Genomic DNA, 17,222 nt, shown 5'->3' on the forward strand with positions numbered 1-17,222 from the left:
GAGAGTTGCCCCTGCATGGCCCCATGAGAATCTGACAACCAATCAGAATACATTTCTTACACAGGAACAGGAAACAGAGAGGTGGGACTGAACAGGTTATAAAAAGCCTAGCAAAGGCAAAGCCTATAAAAAGCCTTCTCTTCTTCTCCACCAACATCGAAGCATGTGATCACCTTTTCTGTTCAGGACTCAAGCCATGTGGTCCTGTCCACCAATAAACCATCTTTCCAAGCAGCCTCCATGTCTCCAGTGTCTTTCTCCCCACTTGGAGCCGAACCCAGAAGGACATTTCTTGTATCAAAATAATTAAGAGTGTTGTTGCCCCGTGGTGAGTTTGCCGTGGTACGTTGGCCCATTCCGGCCCCAGAGAAAGGCAATTTCTCTGCTAAGCTCCTACATCACGCTCGCAATGTTCAATCTGGAAGAGAGAGAGAGCGCACTCTAACAGTGGTTGGGGTGATGCATGTGTGAATGCAAACCAAGAGATCTGGTAGGTAGGGCGAACAGATTTCAAAGCAGCTGGAATTTGGAGTGACTGACAATGAGCAGCGCCCAGATTCAATCGGGGAGCCCAGAATGGGGGAAGCATTTTCAAGAGTAGAAATGGAGCCCCTTGCCCCTCCCATAGGGAAGGAATCCACTGAAATAAAGTCTTATCTCTTATGGAATTGCTGGAGTCCACCTGCATTAGAACATAGCAGGGCACAAAAACAGGAGGGAAACAGAAACTCCACTGACCTCTATGGATCGGTGAGTCAGTGGCAGCTAAACCTGTATAACCGAAAGGAAACAATACACCTCTGGCCGAAACTTCTGGCACCTTCCCTTGGGTATCTAAGAGCACATTCCAGAAGAAGGCGATGGCAAACCACGATTGACATATTGTTTATTTATTTGCTAGCTCATAACCCAGCGTTGCCCGGGTATTTATTTATAGGGGGAAAATATGTCCGGACCAAACATAATTTCTAATGATGGATTTTCTCCCTTACCAGAGGGAGCCCCCTTGTGGAGTACTGGGAAGCCATTACCATGATAACTCCACTGCGCTGTGCAGTAGAAGCCATTTTACGGCAGTACAGTAGAAGCCATTTTAAGGCACAACAGGCTGTATCTTAACAGAACACACTCTCCGAGGGGAGTTAGGGGTGTCTTACGCCCCACAGCATTTGTATCAAAAGAGTAAGTCATCTGCGTACCAAGTTTGGTTGAAATTGCTTGAAGCGTTCCAGAGTTGGAACGTACACACACACACACACACACACACACACACACACACACACACTTACTTATATATGTATATAGAAGAAGATTACATTCATATGCTGTCCATTTCTCTACTCAAAGCAACTCTGGGTGGATGATAAAAAATAATTTTCATTTTTTTAAATGATAAATAATTAAAATAAAATTTATTTATATTTATATATCAAATTTGGACACCGCCCATCGCACTCACAGAGCCACTATGAGTTTGGTCTGACGGTAGAAATACTGGGGTAAAATTCATATTTAAGATTCTTAAAGTGAACATAACAAATACAAGTAGTCCTCAACTTACGACAATAACGAAGCCCAAAATTTATGTTGCTAAGCGACACATCTATTAAGTGAGCTTTGTTCCATTTTGCAACCTTTCCTGGCCCAGTTGTTAAGGGAATCATTGCAGTTGTTAAGTTAGTAACACGGTTGTTAAGTGAATCTGGCTTCTCCGTTGACTTTGCTTGTCAGGAGGTCCTCAAAAATTGATCCAGTGACCCCAGGACACTGCAACCGTCATAAAACATGAACCAGTTGCCAAGTGTCTGAATTTTGATCATGTGACCATGGGGATGCTGCAAACAGTCATAAGTGTGAAAAACAGTCATGAGTCACTCTTTGCTGCAGTGCCATTGAACTTTGAACAGTCACTAAATGAATTGTTGTAAGTTGAGGACTACTCGTAAAGACTTTTCTTTTGCTTTTTTATCTTAACTTTTTATTTTCCATTTTCATAACATAGAATCACATGTACACTATTACATAGCCAATATCATGTTGTGTTAATTAATAATTACATCAGTTCATCTTGCCATCAACTCCCGGAAAAAAAATAAAAATAAAAAGAGAGCTGAGGTGGCGCAGTGGTTAAATGCAGCACTGCAGGCTACTTCAGCTGACTGCAGTTCTGCAGTTCGGCTGTTCAAATCTCACCGGCTCAGAGTTGATTCATCCTTCCATCCTTCCTAGGTGGGTAAAATGAGGACCCGGATTGTTGGGGGCAATATGCTGACTCTGTAAACCGCTTAGAGAGGGCTGAAAGCCCTATGAAGCGGTATATAAGTCTAACTGCTATTGCTAAAAAAGAAAAACCAATTATTGGCTCTTCTGCTCTCCATACACCATATTTATACCTTATCCAACACTTTCTTCTGCCTCTCTCCTCCCCCTCCCTACCTCCTTTCTTCCCTCCATCATCCTTTTCTACTCTACTTCCCCTTCCTTTCTCCTTCTTCTCTCTCCCCTTTCCACTCCTCCTTATTCTCATCTCCCCCCCCCTTGCCCTCTCTCCTATCCCTCTCTTCCTATCTTTCTTCTCTCCTCTGCTTCCCACTCTTCCTCTCATTCACTTGGTGTATTTCAGCTTCTGAGCAAACTCCATTCTGTGTTGATGGTATTTATACTTCCATTTCAATATACGTAACATATCTTTGTTTAAAGAAAATAACAGAAGACAATATACATGTACAATCATATTACTTTAAAACCTAATACCCCTCCTCAAGCCTAATATACTTCCCTCCCTCCCACCTTCCCCCCCCAACCCCCCTCCCCAACCTTCCCTCCCCTGATTTCCCAGAACCAATACAAGGTATAAGTCTTCCTAGTCTTTTCTTTTAGGCTTAGTGTAGAAAGAACTTGGAAAAATAATGAGACTTTGTTCTTTATATGTTTTGGCAGCAGTGAGAATGCTATATGTACAAAAATGTACATTTAATTCCCAAAACGGCAAATGAGCTGCGCTCCTGAATTTTGTCCTTGTGATTGGGGGGGGGGGGGGGAATGAAACACTGACTTTTTGATCGGATAAGTTTGTTGTTATAGAAATCGCTAGCACATTTTTAGTATGTAATAGTAAAAAGCTGAGGCTATTATGTTATTATCTTATAATTCTACTGCAATAAAAAAAAGTTGGAAGTGAACATTTTTTTCTTTTTTCCTCTTTACTTTCCCCTTTTTTTTCTCTTTACTAGTTTCATTTGAAGTCACCAGAATTTTATATCTTGGATAAACTTAGTAAAATGATTCAAGGAGCAGAATTTGGTTCGGTGGTTAAAGCATCAGGCTGGAAATCAAGAGACTGCGATTTCTACTTTCGCTTTAGCCATGAAAGCAAGGCCGCTGGGTGACCTTGGGCCATTGTCTTTGAAAGTGCGTGGCTCATTCTTCCACGCGTGATGCAAAAAACCGCGCACGTGCGCAAAGAAACACGCATCTGGCTCACGCGCCCCCTTCTGCCCGATCGGACTGGATTCCTCAACACAAGCTTCCCTTGCAACCACGGCTAGCAGGGCGGGAATCACCCAACAAAGAGCAAACCCCGCGCGAGTTTTTCCCCCCGCGTGGAGTGAACCCTGCCAGCAGCGCGGCTCTTTTCCTCCACGCGCCGTTCCGCGTCTGGCCGGCAGGGGTCCCCACTGAGCAGCTCCCTCTCTACGAGCCATGGCCGCTGCAGCCGCCCGCGGAGGGCTTTGCGGGGCGAAGCTGGCGCGGCTCGTCCTGGGCAGCCGGGCTGCTTCGACCGGCACCCCCGCAGCTCCAGCGCCCGATGGGCAGCGCCAGCAGGAGCAGCAAGGGAAGCTCACCCGCGTGTGGCAGAGCGAAGGCATCAGGTTGGGCAGAGAATGCAAAGCCCCGGAACTTCCGGGTTAGAATAGAATAATAGAATGATTCGGCTAGGATCGGATCGGATAGGATAATAGGATAGCAGATAGGAGATAAGATAGGATAATAGGATAGGATAAGATAAGATAGGATATAGAATAGGATGATAGGATAGGATATAGGATAGATAATAGAATAGGATGATAGGATAGAATAGGATATAGCATATAGGATAGGATATAGAATAGGATAAAGAATAGGATAGAATAATAGGATAGGATAGGATAATAGGATAATAGGATAGGATATAGCATAGGATAATAGGATAATAGGATAGGATAATAGGATAGGAGATAGGCGATAGAATAATAGGATAGGATAAGATAGGATATAGAATAGGATGATAGGATAGGATATAGGATAGATAATAGAGTAGCATGATAGGATAGGATAGAATAGGAGATAGCATATAGGATAGTGTTGTAGAATAATAGGATAGGAGATAGGATAGGATAATAGGATAGGATAAGATAAGATAGGATATAGAATGGGATAATAGGATAGGATAGGGTGTAGGATAGGATATAGAATAGGATAATAGGATAGAATAGGATAATAGAATAGGATAGGATAATAGGATAGGATAGGATAATAGGATAGGATATAGGATAGGGTAATAGGATAATATGATAGGATATAGGATAGGATAATAGGATAGAATAGATAGTAGGATAGGATAATAGGATGTAGGATAGAATAGGATATAGCATATATGATAGGATATAGAATAGGATAATAGCAATAGCAATAGCAGTAGACTTATATACCGCTTCATAGGGCTTTCAGCCCTCTCTAAGCGGTTTACAGAGAGTCAGCATATTGCCTCCAACAATCTGGGTCCTCATTTTACCCACCTCGGAAGGATGGAAGGCTGAGTCAACCCTGAGCCGGTGAGATTTGAACCGCTGAACTGCTGATCTAGCAGTAGCCTGCAGTGCTGCATTTAACCACTGCGCCACCTTGGCTCTTCAGATTCATAATAGAATAGGATAGGATAATAAGATATGATATAGGATATAATAATAGGATATAGGATGGATAATAGTATATATAGGATAGGATAATAGGATAATAGGATAATAGGATAGGAAAGAATAGAACTGGAACAGGAGCAGGAACGGAATAGGAATAGAATAGGGCAGGACTGCCCTTCTCCCTGTAGCCCCCACTTGCCTTGGGGATACCCCTCCCTTGGCAAGCCCGAGACTTGGGTTTTGCAACTACGGGTTGCAAACCTGGAGGATCTCCAGCACCAGCGAGTGTTTGGGATGGGATGAAGCTGGAGAAGGAGGAGGAGGCGTGCGTGAATTCGCAGATGTGTGAAAGCACAGCAGAACTCGGTACCAGCTGTTCCATTCTAAGCTAGGATGTCCAAGTTGGGCTGCCATTGTGGGGGGGCACAAATGAAAGAGCGTCCTGCTCAGATATATAGAAGTGATCGGGGGTGGGTGGGGGTGTTCCCCTCTTGCTTCCCCGAGAAAAGTTATAAAGCGGTGTTTTTCAAAGCCGTCCCCTTTTAGAGGGCCTGGACTTCAAATCCCAGAATCCCTCAGCCAGCTTTAAAGCCAGGCTGCTTTAAAGGGGAAACGCTCGCAATGATTTATTTATTTATTTATTTATTGCCCCGATGGTAAGTAACATTGCCTTACTTACTCACTGGGTCCAAGGTCCTGCAACTAGACACAAATCCGGAATCCGGAGAGGGCTTGGCATACCCTTGGCAAATGAAATAGATTTTGTGTTTCTATAATTCTGGAACGTTGCTGCAATGGATCTGAGTTTTCACAATGGGCGTATATACCCATAACTTGTCTACATCTGAAAGAGGAATTATAATTATGATCGGTTTTAGTACAATTCAAGACGGTGTACATATGTTTTCCCCTCTTATTTCCCCACAATAACAACAACCCTGTGAGGTGGGCTGGGCTGAGATCAGGACCAACCCAAAATCACCCAGTGGGCTTTAATAGCCAAGGGAAGGCTAGAAGCATTCTGACAGACACACAACACACACACCACCTGATAGCACCTTTTAAACTTGGAGTGAGCAACTAGGTTAATGGGGTGACCTGTGGCCTTCGGTTCCCAGAATTCCAGAGCCAGCACGGCATTCTGGGAGTTGAATGGAATTCTGGGAGCTGAAAGTTCATTGCTAGTAAGTTGTCTTAATTGCGTAAAGGTAAAGGTTTCCCTTGCATATATGTGCTAGTCATTCCCGACTCTAGGGGGCAGTGCTCATCTTCGTTTCAAAGCCAAAGAGCCAGCACTGTCCAAAGACGTCTCTGTGGTCATGTGGCTAACATGACTAAACACTGAAGATGCATGGAACGCTGTTCCCTTCCCACCAAAGGTGGTCCCTATTTTTCTACTTGCATTTTTACATGCTTTCGAACTGCTAGGTTGGCAGAAGCTGGCACAAGTAACAGGAGCTCACTCCATTACACGGCACTAGGGATTCAAACTATTGAACTGCCGACCTTTCTGATGGACAAGCTCAATGTTTTAGCCATTGTGTCCCTATGTAAGCTACTAAATTAATTAAACTACTAGACATACTCCCGAAACCGTTTTTCATATATTTTAGCCTTCAATTCCCTAATCATCTTTGTTGCTCTTCCAATCATTTTGCTGTTTGAAAAAATAACTGCTCTGCATAAGTGTCATTTAAAATCCATATTCTTAGGTTGGCAGAAGCTGGGACAAGTAATGGGGGCTCACTCTGTTACGCAGCTCTAGGGATTTGAACTGCTGAACTGCTGACCTTTCTGATTGACTTAGCCACTGAGCCACTGCCTCCCTTCTTAGTTGCCTACTCCTGTTTTATACCAATGCATCTTTTTCACATGCTGTAATGACTGGGTCTACACCATGTACCGTGTTTTCCCGAAAATAAGACAGGGTCTTATTTTCTTTTGAAACTCCCCCCCCCCCGAAAAAATAAACACTTGGCCTTATTTTCAGGGAGGTCTTATTATTTTTGAGGTGCAGATTGTCTCTGCTTTTTAGTATGCTGAGGTCAAGTTCACCCACTGCAAATTTAGCAAGCAGCTTTTTTCAAAAACAGCTTCTCCCCCGCAGCACAGTTAATTAATAACTAACAGTGCCTAAACAAGAAATTCCTTTTTGGGAAATGTGAAGATAAGGATCAGTTTCTAAATCAGTGAGCAAAGGGAACTGGGCACAAGGGAAGGTAAGCAGAAAAAGAGATGAATTAATAGTGGATTAAATTTAAAGTGGAGGAAACTGTTGAAAAAGTGATTCAGAAGGGAGACCCAATTTCTGGCTCTCTTTTTGAGATGACCTCAAAATCAGTAAAATCCACTTGGTGAAGTCCATTTGCAAACCATGCCTTGATTTGGTTGGCGGGGGGGGGGGGGGGGCAAATCACTTCCTAGGCCTCTCATTCAGAAAAAAAAATGTTCTCAGCTTGCAAATCTATTTGATCTCAATCAGTGAACAGCAAATACAAGAGCAATTATCAGTTATTCAGTCAAGGAACCAAATTGTTTTCCTCTAAAGTGCTTTTGTGCCTTATGTAGGCCAGGGGCGTCAAACTTGATTTCATTGAGGGCCGCATCAGAGTTGTGTTTGACCGTGGTGGGCGTGGCCATGGTGGGCGTGGCCATGGTGGGTGTGATGGGTGTGACACAGGACTCGGGTCTGGGGCACCTGTGGTGGCCAAGTGCTAAGGGAAGACATCCCTGAGACCCTTCTTCACATTATAATCTCCTTCCTTCCTTCCTTCCTTCCTTCCTTCCTTCCTTCCTTCCTTCCTTCCTTCCTTCCTTCTTTTGGATTTGGATTTGGATTTATTAGACATTTATAGGCCGCCCTTTTCCCTGAGGGGACTCAGGGCGGCTTACAATCAAAAAGGAAGGGGAGTGTAGGACAATACAAAGGAAATGTGCACAAAAATAAATTAGACAGTAAAACTCAACATTCACTCAGCATTCGGGAGGGGCAAAAATAAGATTATCCCCAGGCCTGACGGGCTAGCCAGTTCTTGAGGGCTGTGCGGAAGGCCTGGACGGTGGTGAGGGTACGAATCTCCACGGGGAGATTGTTCCATAGTGTCGGAGCTGCAACAGAGAAGGCTCTCCTCCGAGTAGTCGCCAGTCGGCACTGACTGGCGGATGGAATACGGAGGAGGCCAACTCTATGCGATCTGATGGGACGCAGGGAGGTAATTGGCAGAAGGCGGTCTCTCAAATAGCCAGATCCACTACCATGGAGCGCTTTATAGGTGGTGAGAAGGACCTTGAAGTGCACCCGGAGATCAACAGGTAGCCAGTGCAGCTCACGGAGGATCGGTGTTATGTGGGCGAACCGTGGTGCGCCCACGATCACTCGCGCGGCCGCATTCTGGACTAGCTGAAGTCTTCGGATGCTCTTCAAGGGCAGCCCCATGTAGAGCACATTACAGTATTCCAGCCTGGAGATCACAAGGGCTCGAGTGACTGTTGTGAGGGCCTCCCGATTCAGGTAGGGCCGCAACTGGCGCACCAGGCGAACCTGGGCAAATGCCCCCCTGGGAAGAAATGTCCTCCTGGGTTCAGTTCCAAGTAGGGAGAAAGATACTGAAACATCCTCTGCTACCAAGTGTTAGGTAAGCTCCCCGTTGGGAGAGCGAGTACGTTCAGCGAAGCATTGTGAGAGTTGTGTTGGAGAACACACAAACCAGCATACAGAGACACTGCAGTTTAAATAGGCTTTTACTTTCATGGAAATAGAGGTATCAAGAGTCCATCAAACAGTCCAAGTCATACACGGATAAGACAGTCAGTCATCAATGTCTTTCAGTTAAGGGATAATCCAAATAACATAGTCCAGTATCATACAAACAGTCTGGTACTCAAAGTTTGCTAGCAGTTGCAAAACTTACAATAGCTCGCGGCACTTTCTGACAGCCAGCTTCCAAAACACTCAGATCAGATCAGCCCAGCATCTAACAAACAGAGAGCTAACAGTCGTTCTGGCTCCCTCTTATGGCCGATTGAGGAAAACAGCAACCAATCACGTTTTACAGTATGATTTAAAGAAACTGGCACTACATTGTTACATGATTTATATATTGCCAACCCAACCGTTAGAATTATATTCCTAACAGTGGCTATTTGGAAAGATGGTTTTAATGGTGGACAGGATCGCATGCCTTGAAGATGGAAAAAAAGGGGGGAAAGAGATGCTGAGAGTTCCTGGGTTTCTATACCCTCTCTGGGCTTTTGAATTTGAGCTTGTGTTCTGATTGGTTATCAGACTCCCATGGGGCCATGCAGGGGCAACTCTGTAGCCTATCCTGAGTCCCAGGCTTGGTTGAGCCTTGCTGGGTGATGTAATCTTCCCAGGTGCCATGGGGTGAGATGGGTAGAGGGCTAATCCTACCTCTGTTGGATCTTGGGTGAGGGCATTTGCCTATGAATAGACCTAGCTATCTCTTTATCTCTTAAGTGTGGGCATCTGCTGTGAGCTATTGAGGAGGGTGAGGGCTATTAAGAGTGAGTCTCTTTCCTGCCTAAAAACATGTTTCTCCATTTCTCATCCAGGGAAATATAATATTCTGTCTTTTCAATATTTCCTAGAATATTTCATTTTTCTGGGAGAGGGGTGGGCGCTAACTTCCTACACATCCTTCCTTACTTTTCTTCTTTTTCCTTCCCTCTTCATTCTCTTCTCTTCTTCCTTCCCCTCTTTCCTTATTTTTCCTTCCTTGCTCTCTTCCCTTCTTTTTCTTTGCCTTTCCCTTTCTCCTCCCCTCTCCCTTCTTGCAGGCTCAAATGCAAAAGGGGAAACCTTTTTCCTTTCCGATGCCCCCTGTGCCTCTGGTCAGCAGGCACTGCGCCCAAAAGCCAGAAGGGTCACAGACGCGTTTAATCATCCTACAGGAGGGGTGGGGGAAATCAGCCGTGAAGATTTATGTCGCGGGGCAACACCCACGACTTGGCAGAGGAGGAGAAATGGTGGCATACAGATAGAGGCAACTGGACTTTCTGGTTTTTCTTTGAAGATGTTTCGCTTCTCATCCAAGAAGCTTCTTCAGCTCTGAGAGGATGGTGGGGAATGGAAGGATTTACAGTATATTCCTTGCAAACAGCTGATCCTTTGCATACTTTTGGATCATGGACAGCCATGACTAGGGATGACTGAGAATCTCTACAGATGTTTAGCTTTACAATTTGGGATGGGCACCCTTGGAATGGTATGGGAGGAGGAATGGATTTCCAGAGGGAAAAAATCACAGACTACAGGAACCATTTGCACCACTCAGGTGACCCTGAGGACAGAGATAAACCTCCAAGTGCTTCAAGGACCCGCTAAAAGGATGCAAACGACCAGCTGTCTGCAAGGACTACAAATCCTTCCATTCCCCACCATCCAGTCAGAGCTGAAGAAGCTTCTTGGATGAGAAGCAAAACGTCTTCAAAAGACGGAAAAAAAAACAAGAAAGTCCAGTTGCCTCCTAAAAAAGCACCTTTGGGACAACCATGGTCTGGATGACGGAGGATCTCTACAGATTCTCATTCATACTAAACTGCTTTCCATGACAGCTTATAAGCACTCATTTTTCTTTACAGGAATATTGTCCTGAGCAACCCTGGGAAAAGGAATGCGCTCTCTCTCGCCATGCTGAAGTCCCTCCGTCAGGATATTTTGCAGGATATTGAGAGCATGGATCTGCGCGTCATCATCATTTCAGGTAGGTTGTTCATTCACAGCCGAAAATGAATGAAGGTGGAATTTGGCAGAGGCGTCTTCTCAATCATTTGCATCTAACTATCATGGGTTATCCTTTGTTAGGGACGCGGGGACTTCCTGGGCGGGACCTTGCTGATGGTGGCAGCTTAACTGAGCTGCCCCCCGGGTTTCTGGTCGCGTTATCTGCCTAGACATCTGGTAGATACCTCACTCTTCAGGCAAAGAAGAGCGAGAGAGAGATCCAGCTGGTAAGAGCTTTTCCTTTGAAGTTTGCAGCTTTTTTGGCTGCGAAGAGAAGGGGGGCCAGCCGAGGCTGAATCACTCTCTCCGTGCCGGAAATCCCTAGCTGTTTTTATCACGGCTCAAAGTAAGGCACCTCCACTTAGGACAATATTTGAACTATTTATCTGAAATTAATACAAGCAGAGTCCGTATCTGAGAACCTTATCTGCTTTTTTAAAAAAATCCTAGCTTCATTTTCTACAAGAGCTTCCTTCGTATACTTTGGGTTTTTTTTCTTAAAAAATAAGCTCCTAAAATGGCGATTGTGCATTCTCCGTAACAATGCCACATTCCTAATTCTTCTGCAAAGAACAGTGATAAAAAAGATCAAAGGGGAACAGCCGGCCAGCAGTTTCTTACTAATTAGTTTCACTTCTCTGAAGAGTTTACAAGACTTTCTTCTTCGTTAGGGACGCGGTAGCTCAGTGGCTAAGGCGCTGAGCTTGTTCATGAGAAAGGTCAGCAGTTTGGTGGTTCAAATCCCAAAGAAGAAAACAAAATGGAGCCTAAAGTGGATGGGCTTTCAATTGATGTGGTTTTTTCCCCCCTTCTTTCTTGAAAACAAGAATATGGATTTTAAATGACACTTATGCAGAGCAGTTTTCCTCGAGCAACAAAATGATTAGAAGAGCAACAAAGATGATTAGGGAACTGAAGGATAAAAGATATGAAGAATGGTTTCAGAAATTGGGTATGTCTAGTAGTTTAATTAATTTAGTAGTTTACATAGGGTGGCTCAGTGGCTAAGACGTTGAGCTTGTCGATCAGAAAGGTTGGCAGTCCAGCGGGTTGAATCCCTAGCGCCGCGTAACAGAGTGAGCTACTTGTCCCAGCTTCTGCCAATCTAGGAGCACCAAGGACCCCACAATCCAACCATGATGGCTTGTGAATCATGTTTCAGCGTGTCATGCAAACGGAATACTGGTCTATTTTTCTATAGGACATGGTCAAGCATGTTCTAGTTCAGTGTGTGTTGTGTGAGCTAGGTCTTTGTGGCATCCTGTGCAAATATCTCCTCCTTTTTCCAAACTTCCCTGAAGCTGAAGGTCCTGTGTTCTCCTCTGGGCATGACTTGAAGGAACTGACTCCAAAGGAAGACACAAAACAGCACATGGACATCTTCCAAACCTGTTCAGAGGTGAGTTTCCACGTTGATTTGGTGCCAAAATGTTAACTTTAAATCAAGGGTGTTCAAACTTGGCGCAGTGGTTAAATGCAGCACTGCAGGCTACTTCAGCTGACTGCAGTTCTGCAGTTCGGCTGTTCAAATGTCACCGGCTCAGGGTTGACTCAGCCTTCCATCCTTCTGAGGTGGGTAAAATGAGGACCCGGATTGTTGTTGGGGACAATATGCTGACTCTGTAAACCGCTTAGAGAGGGCTGAAAGCCCTATGAAGCGGTATATAAGTCTAACTGCTATTGCTATTGCTAACTTTAAGACTTGTGGATTTCCACTCTCAGAATTTGAAGCCCACAACTCCAAGACCCCTGATGTATCACTGCACGCAACAGCATGACCCTTGAACACACTTTTTATACAAGAAGGACTTATTTTTCGGAGTATAAGACACACCAAGATTTTGAAGAGACAATTTTTTTTAAAAAAATTGCACTCTGCAGACCTACAAAAAACGGGCCGTTTTTTGCAAAAAAAGGGGCCGTTTTTTTTAAAGGGTATGAATAGCCTTTAAGAGGCTTGTAGAGTGCTCTTGGGGGGCACAAAAACGAGCAAAAAATGGCCTACTTTTCTCTTTTTTCTGCCCTCCCCAGCCCCCAGGAGCACTCTGTAAGCCTCCTAAAGGCTATGACCGGCCATTTTTGTGAGGGGGGACGAGGTTTCAGGAGGCAAAAAAAATGCTGTATTCAGTGTATAAGATGCACTCAGATTATCAGCCTCTTTTTTGAGGGAAAAAGGTCTGTCTTATACTCCGAAAAATACGGTAATATTAATCTAAATACTGACATCATAAAGGACTAATTAGCCAAATCTGTCCATTTCCCCCCATTTTCTTTTAAGGTTTATTGGGTTTTTATTTTTAAACATATATTAACATCAATATATGAGCAGCCTCTAGTTGAAAAATGGTTCATGTTAATACAAATAACAACAATCAATTGTTACATTAATCAAACTTATATAATCCTAATATTAATGAACAGTGTGTCCCTGAAAATAAGACAGGGTCTTATTTTCTTTTGACCCCTGAAATATGGCCTTGGCTTTATTATTGGGGGAGGGGGCTTATTATTTTGGAGCCAGGCTCTTTGAGAGCCCGCTCACAAGAGAGCAGCCACCCAGCAACCCCCCCTCCGGCCTGGCAGAGTGCGACTCACCGACCCAGCGGTATCCCAAAGACACCAAGCTGTGCGAGCGGCGGAGGGGGGGAGGAGGGATTGGCGCTCAGGCAGCTTGGTGCCTTTGGGATACCGCTGGGTCAGTGAGTCGCACTCTGCCAGGCCGGAGGGGGGTTGCACAAGTGCCTGTCCATCTGTCCCCTCGCCCCGCTAGCGCACCTCACAGTCCTCACCACAACCTGGCCCAGCTCTCCCTGCATGGCCAGGGCTGCCACCGCTGCCCTCCCAACACTGAGGATGGCTTATTCCGAGAGGCCAGTCTTCCAGGAGCTGGGGCAGAGAGTTTTCCAGCAGCCGGGCCACAACCATAGAACGGGAAGCACACACCCAAAGCGGCCACTGCCAGAAGGCTCCGAGCTGCCAGAAGGCACGAACAATTAAGAAAACAGAGTCTACTCGGGAGTAAGGCTGGGAGATGATTGGCCCCTCCCATAAGACATAAAAGAGGAGCGAACAGGATGTGAGTCTTTTCAGGAAGCAATTAGTTCATCTGGTCAGTTCAAGCTTTGAGAAGTCCTGTTTGACTCTGTGCTAAGTTTGGCCTTGCTCTGCATTTGGCAATGAGGTCTCTGGCAGCCTTCCAAGGGAGATAAGGTGGGTGTTTATCAACATTCCCCTGAAAGACTGTGGCAACTCAAGCAGACGTCTGTCGGAATCTTCACAGGCTGTTTGTGAAGCCTTGCGGGCTCTGAATGACCATAATTCACAGCCGTATAAATAAAAGAGGGGTTTTGGGACTAAGATTGTGATTTATGCTTTCTCAGGAAGCCTAGGTCAGAACACTGTATTCCAGATGTGATCTAACCAGGGGTGGTTTCCTGCCAGTTCTAACCTCTTCTATAGAAGAGGTTCCACAAATCTACAGTGCCGTTTAGAACCGGTTCCAGCTCCCTCCCCCCACCTGTCCGCACACCATCAAGATGAAGAGCGAGAGGAGGAATTCTGGGAGTTGAAGTCCACAAGTCTTAAAGCTGTCAAGTTTGAACACCCCTGGGTTTTTTTTCTAAAGGGTTAGGAGTTCAAGGGTCTTGTAACGTGACAGCTTTAAGACTTGCGTGCTTCAAACGCCAGAGTTTCTGAGCCAACATTTTGGTTGCTAAGCAAGAGCGTTGTTAAGTGAGTTTCACCACATTTTACAAGTTGGCCACACCCACCCAGTGACATAACTGCCAAGCCACTCCCACTCAGTCACATGGCCGGCAAGCCACTCTCACCCGGTCACATGGCTGGGAAGCCACTCCCTCAAAGCAAGCCACACCTACAAAAGAGGTTCTAAAAAAATTGGAAACCCACCACTGGATCTAACATCGGATAAAGTGGAACTATCATTTCTTCTGATCTCCACGCATGTTTTCTTTCTTTTTAAACCACTTCCTGACAGGTCATGACCTTGCTTCCAAAGCTACCCGTGCCCGTGATTGCCAAAGTAAATGGCCTCGCCACAGCCGCCGGTTGCCAGCTGGTGGCCAGCTGTGACATTGCCGTGGCCAGCGAGAAGTCCAAGTTCGCCACGCCTGGAGTGAACGTGGGCCTCTTCTGTTCGACGCCCGCAGTAGCCATTGGAAGATCCCTGCCAAAAAAGGTAGACCTTATCCACCAATGGTCCTTGGTGGCCCTTCTCTTTTGCTCCCATGTCCATCGCTTGAATGGGGTCAACAGTTCTGCAAGGATAAAGCCAACCGATTTCACATGGGCAAAATTGAGCTGTGGAACTTCTGGCCACAAGGCGGCCGTGGCTGGCCACCACAGTTGATTTGAAAAAGGAGCGACGGCATGCAGACATTGCTTGGCTTACGATCCCAATCGAGTACAAAATCTCCTTTGCTAAGCACGACGTTAAATGAGTTTCACCCCACTTGATGACCTTCCTTTGCCCCTCATTACAAATTAGCTAAGGTTAAATGAGCCACGGTGGCGCAGTGGTTAGGGTGCAGTACTGCAGGCAACTTCTGCTGCCTGCAAGTCAGCAGTTTGATTCTGACCGGCTCAAGGTTGACTCAGCCTTCCATCCTTCCCAGGTCAGTAAAATGAGGAGCCAGATTGTTGGGGACAAGAGGCTGACTCTGTAAACCGCTTAGAGAGGTCTGTAAAGCAGTGTGTAAGTCTAAGTGCTATTGCTAAGTGGGTGGGAGGGAGGGAGGGAGGGAGGGAGGGAGGGAGGGAGGGAGGGAAGGAAGGAAGGAAGGAAGGAAGGAAGGAAGGAAGGAAGATCTCTGATGGTGCTGTAGTTAGAATGCAGTTCTGCAGGCTCCCTCTGCTGACTGTTGGCTGCCTGCAAGTTCGGCAGTTCGATTCTGACTGGCTCAAGGTTGAGTCATCCTTCCATCCTTCCAAGGTTAGTAAAAAGAGGATTGTTGGGGGCAATAGACTGACACTGTAAGCCGCTTAGAGAGGGTTGTAAAGCACTGTGGAGTGATACAGTATATAAGTCTAAGTGCTATTGCTATTGCTATAAGCTATGAGTTGCCACCTAATTCCAAAATCAAAGGAAAGGTCCTACCAGCATCTCCTTAAAGCCAGGCGTTTGCTTCTGAAAGCAGAGGTAGCTGGACAGGGGTGGGTTTCAAAAATTGTTCAAACCTACTCTGTGGGCGTGGCCTCCTTTGTGGGAGTGGCTTGCTACCCATGTGACTGGATGGGAGTGGCTTGCTAATGCCGCCGCCGCTACTGCCGCCCCCACCCCCCTTCGGCCGCGTAGTGCACGCGAGCCCTCGTGAAAGCTAGGCCGCCGCCCCCCAACTTCAGCCGCTACCGCCGCCGCTAATGCCGCCGCCGCTAACGCTGCCACCAACGCCGCCCCCCCCCAGCTTCGGCCGCGTAGTGCACGTGAGCCTAGCTTGCGAAAGCTAGGCCGCCCCCCCCCCCCTTTTAAATATTTGCCTGGTGGGATTTCCTAGCCTGAACTTGCCCATCAGACGGGCATCAGGATCTTGAAAGGAGCCAGATGTTGAACATCCAAAGTCTCCAGCTCAGGTGTTTTCTTCCAGGTGGCACTGGAGCTCCTCTTCACCGGAGCACCCATGACAGCCCAGGATGCCCTTCTCCATGGACTCATCAGCCGAGTTGTACCCGAGGACCAGCTGGAAAGCGAGACCCTGAAAATCGCCCACAAGATTTGCCAAAGCAGCCGGGCCGTGTTAGCTCTGGGGAAGGCCACATTTTACAAGCAGATGGAACACGATATTAGCACGGCCTATCAGATAGCTTCCCAGGTCATGGTGGACAACCTGGCTATGAAGGACGGACAGGAAGGAATCAAGGCTTTCATCTCTAAACGCAAACCCAACTGGTTCCATTCTTGAAAGAAACATTTCCAAGAAACATCTAGGCCAGTGTTTTTCAACATGAAGATGTGTGGACTTCAACTCCCAGAATCCCCCGGCCAGACAGACAGAGAGAATTCTGGGAGTTGAAGTCCACACATCTTCACGTAGCCATGGTTGAAAAACATTTGATTTAAGATCTCTAAGAGCCTTTTATTTGGTCAATAAAACCAGTTTTGGGTTTCCCAAACCTGCTTTGAATGTCCCAGGACTTTCAGCTTGTTTTACGGAATCCCTTATTGGCCTATGAATATTGGTTTAAAAAGATGGTTATGAATTTAATGGTTACACGTTACTCTATAACAGACTGTGATTGAGGGTGCTAAGCCATTGTTTGCCTAACCACAATGTAATAAATAAATCACCATATCTGAATGTACTGGTATATTAAACCAAAACCAAAGCCTACTGCCACACTCCTCCCAACAGCTGGTAAGATCCCACAGGGTGGGCCTCCTCCAGATGCCGTGAGCCAGACAATGTCGGCTGGCGGCTCCCCGGAGGAGAGCCTTCTCTGTGGCTGCCCCGACCCTTTGGAACGAACTACCCCCAGAAATCCGGACCTCACCCACTCTCATGGCCTTCAGAAAAGCTGTCAAGACCTGGCTATTCCGGCAGGCCTGGGGCTGTTGACCGCATTGT

General features: G+C 46.1%; 1 protein-coding gene across 2 annotated transcripts; it reads left to right on the forward strand.

Moving 5' to 3' along the window:
• Nucleotides 1-3,684: 3,684 nt before the first annotated feature.
• LOC116511821 (enoyl-CoA hydratase domain-containing protein 3, mitochondrial-like) lies at nucleotides 3,685-16,955 on the forward strand. Of its 2 annotated transcripts, XM_032222046.1 has the most exons (6): nucleotides 3,685-3,872; nucleotides 10,500-10,621; nucleotides 11,943-12,040; nucleotides 14,639-14,839; nucleotides 16,245-16,598; nucleotides 16,675-16,955. In XM_032222046.1, exons 1-5 carry the CDS (start codon nucleotides 3,703-3,705, stop codon nucleotides 16,557-16,559), a joined length of 906 nt encoding a protein of 301 aa, XP_032077937.1. In that variant the 5' UTR covers nucleotides 3,685-3,702; the 3' UTR covers nucleotides 16,560-16,598; nucleotides 16,675-16,955. The 2 variants fall into 2 exon arrangements, with proteins under 2 accessions (XP_032077937.1, XP_032077936.1); XM_032222045.1 differs by having other exon boundaries at nucleotides 16,245-16,955.
• Nucleotides 16,956-17,222: the final 267 nt, after the last annotated feature.

The sequence above is a fragment of the Thamnophis elegans genome, chromosome 7, assembly GCF_009769535.1.
Source record: "Thamnophis elegans isolate rThaEle1 chromosome 7, rThaEle1.pri, whole genome shotgun sequence".
Taxonomy (NCBI): Eukaryota; Metazoa; Chordata; class Lepidosauria; order Squamata; family Colubridae; genus Thamnophis; species Thamnophis elegans.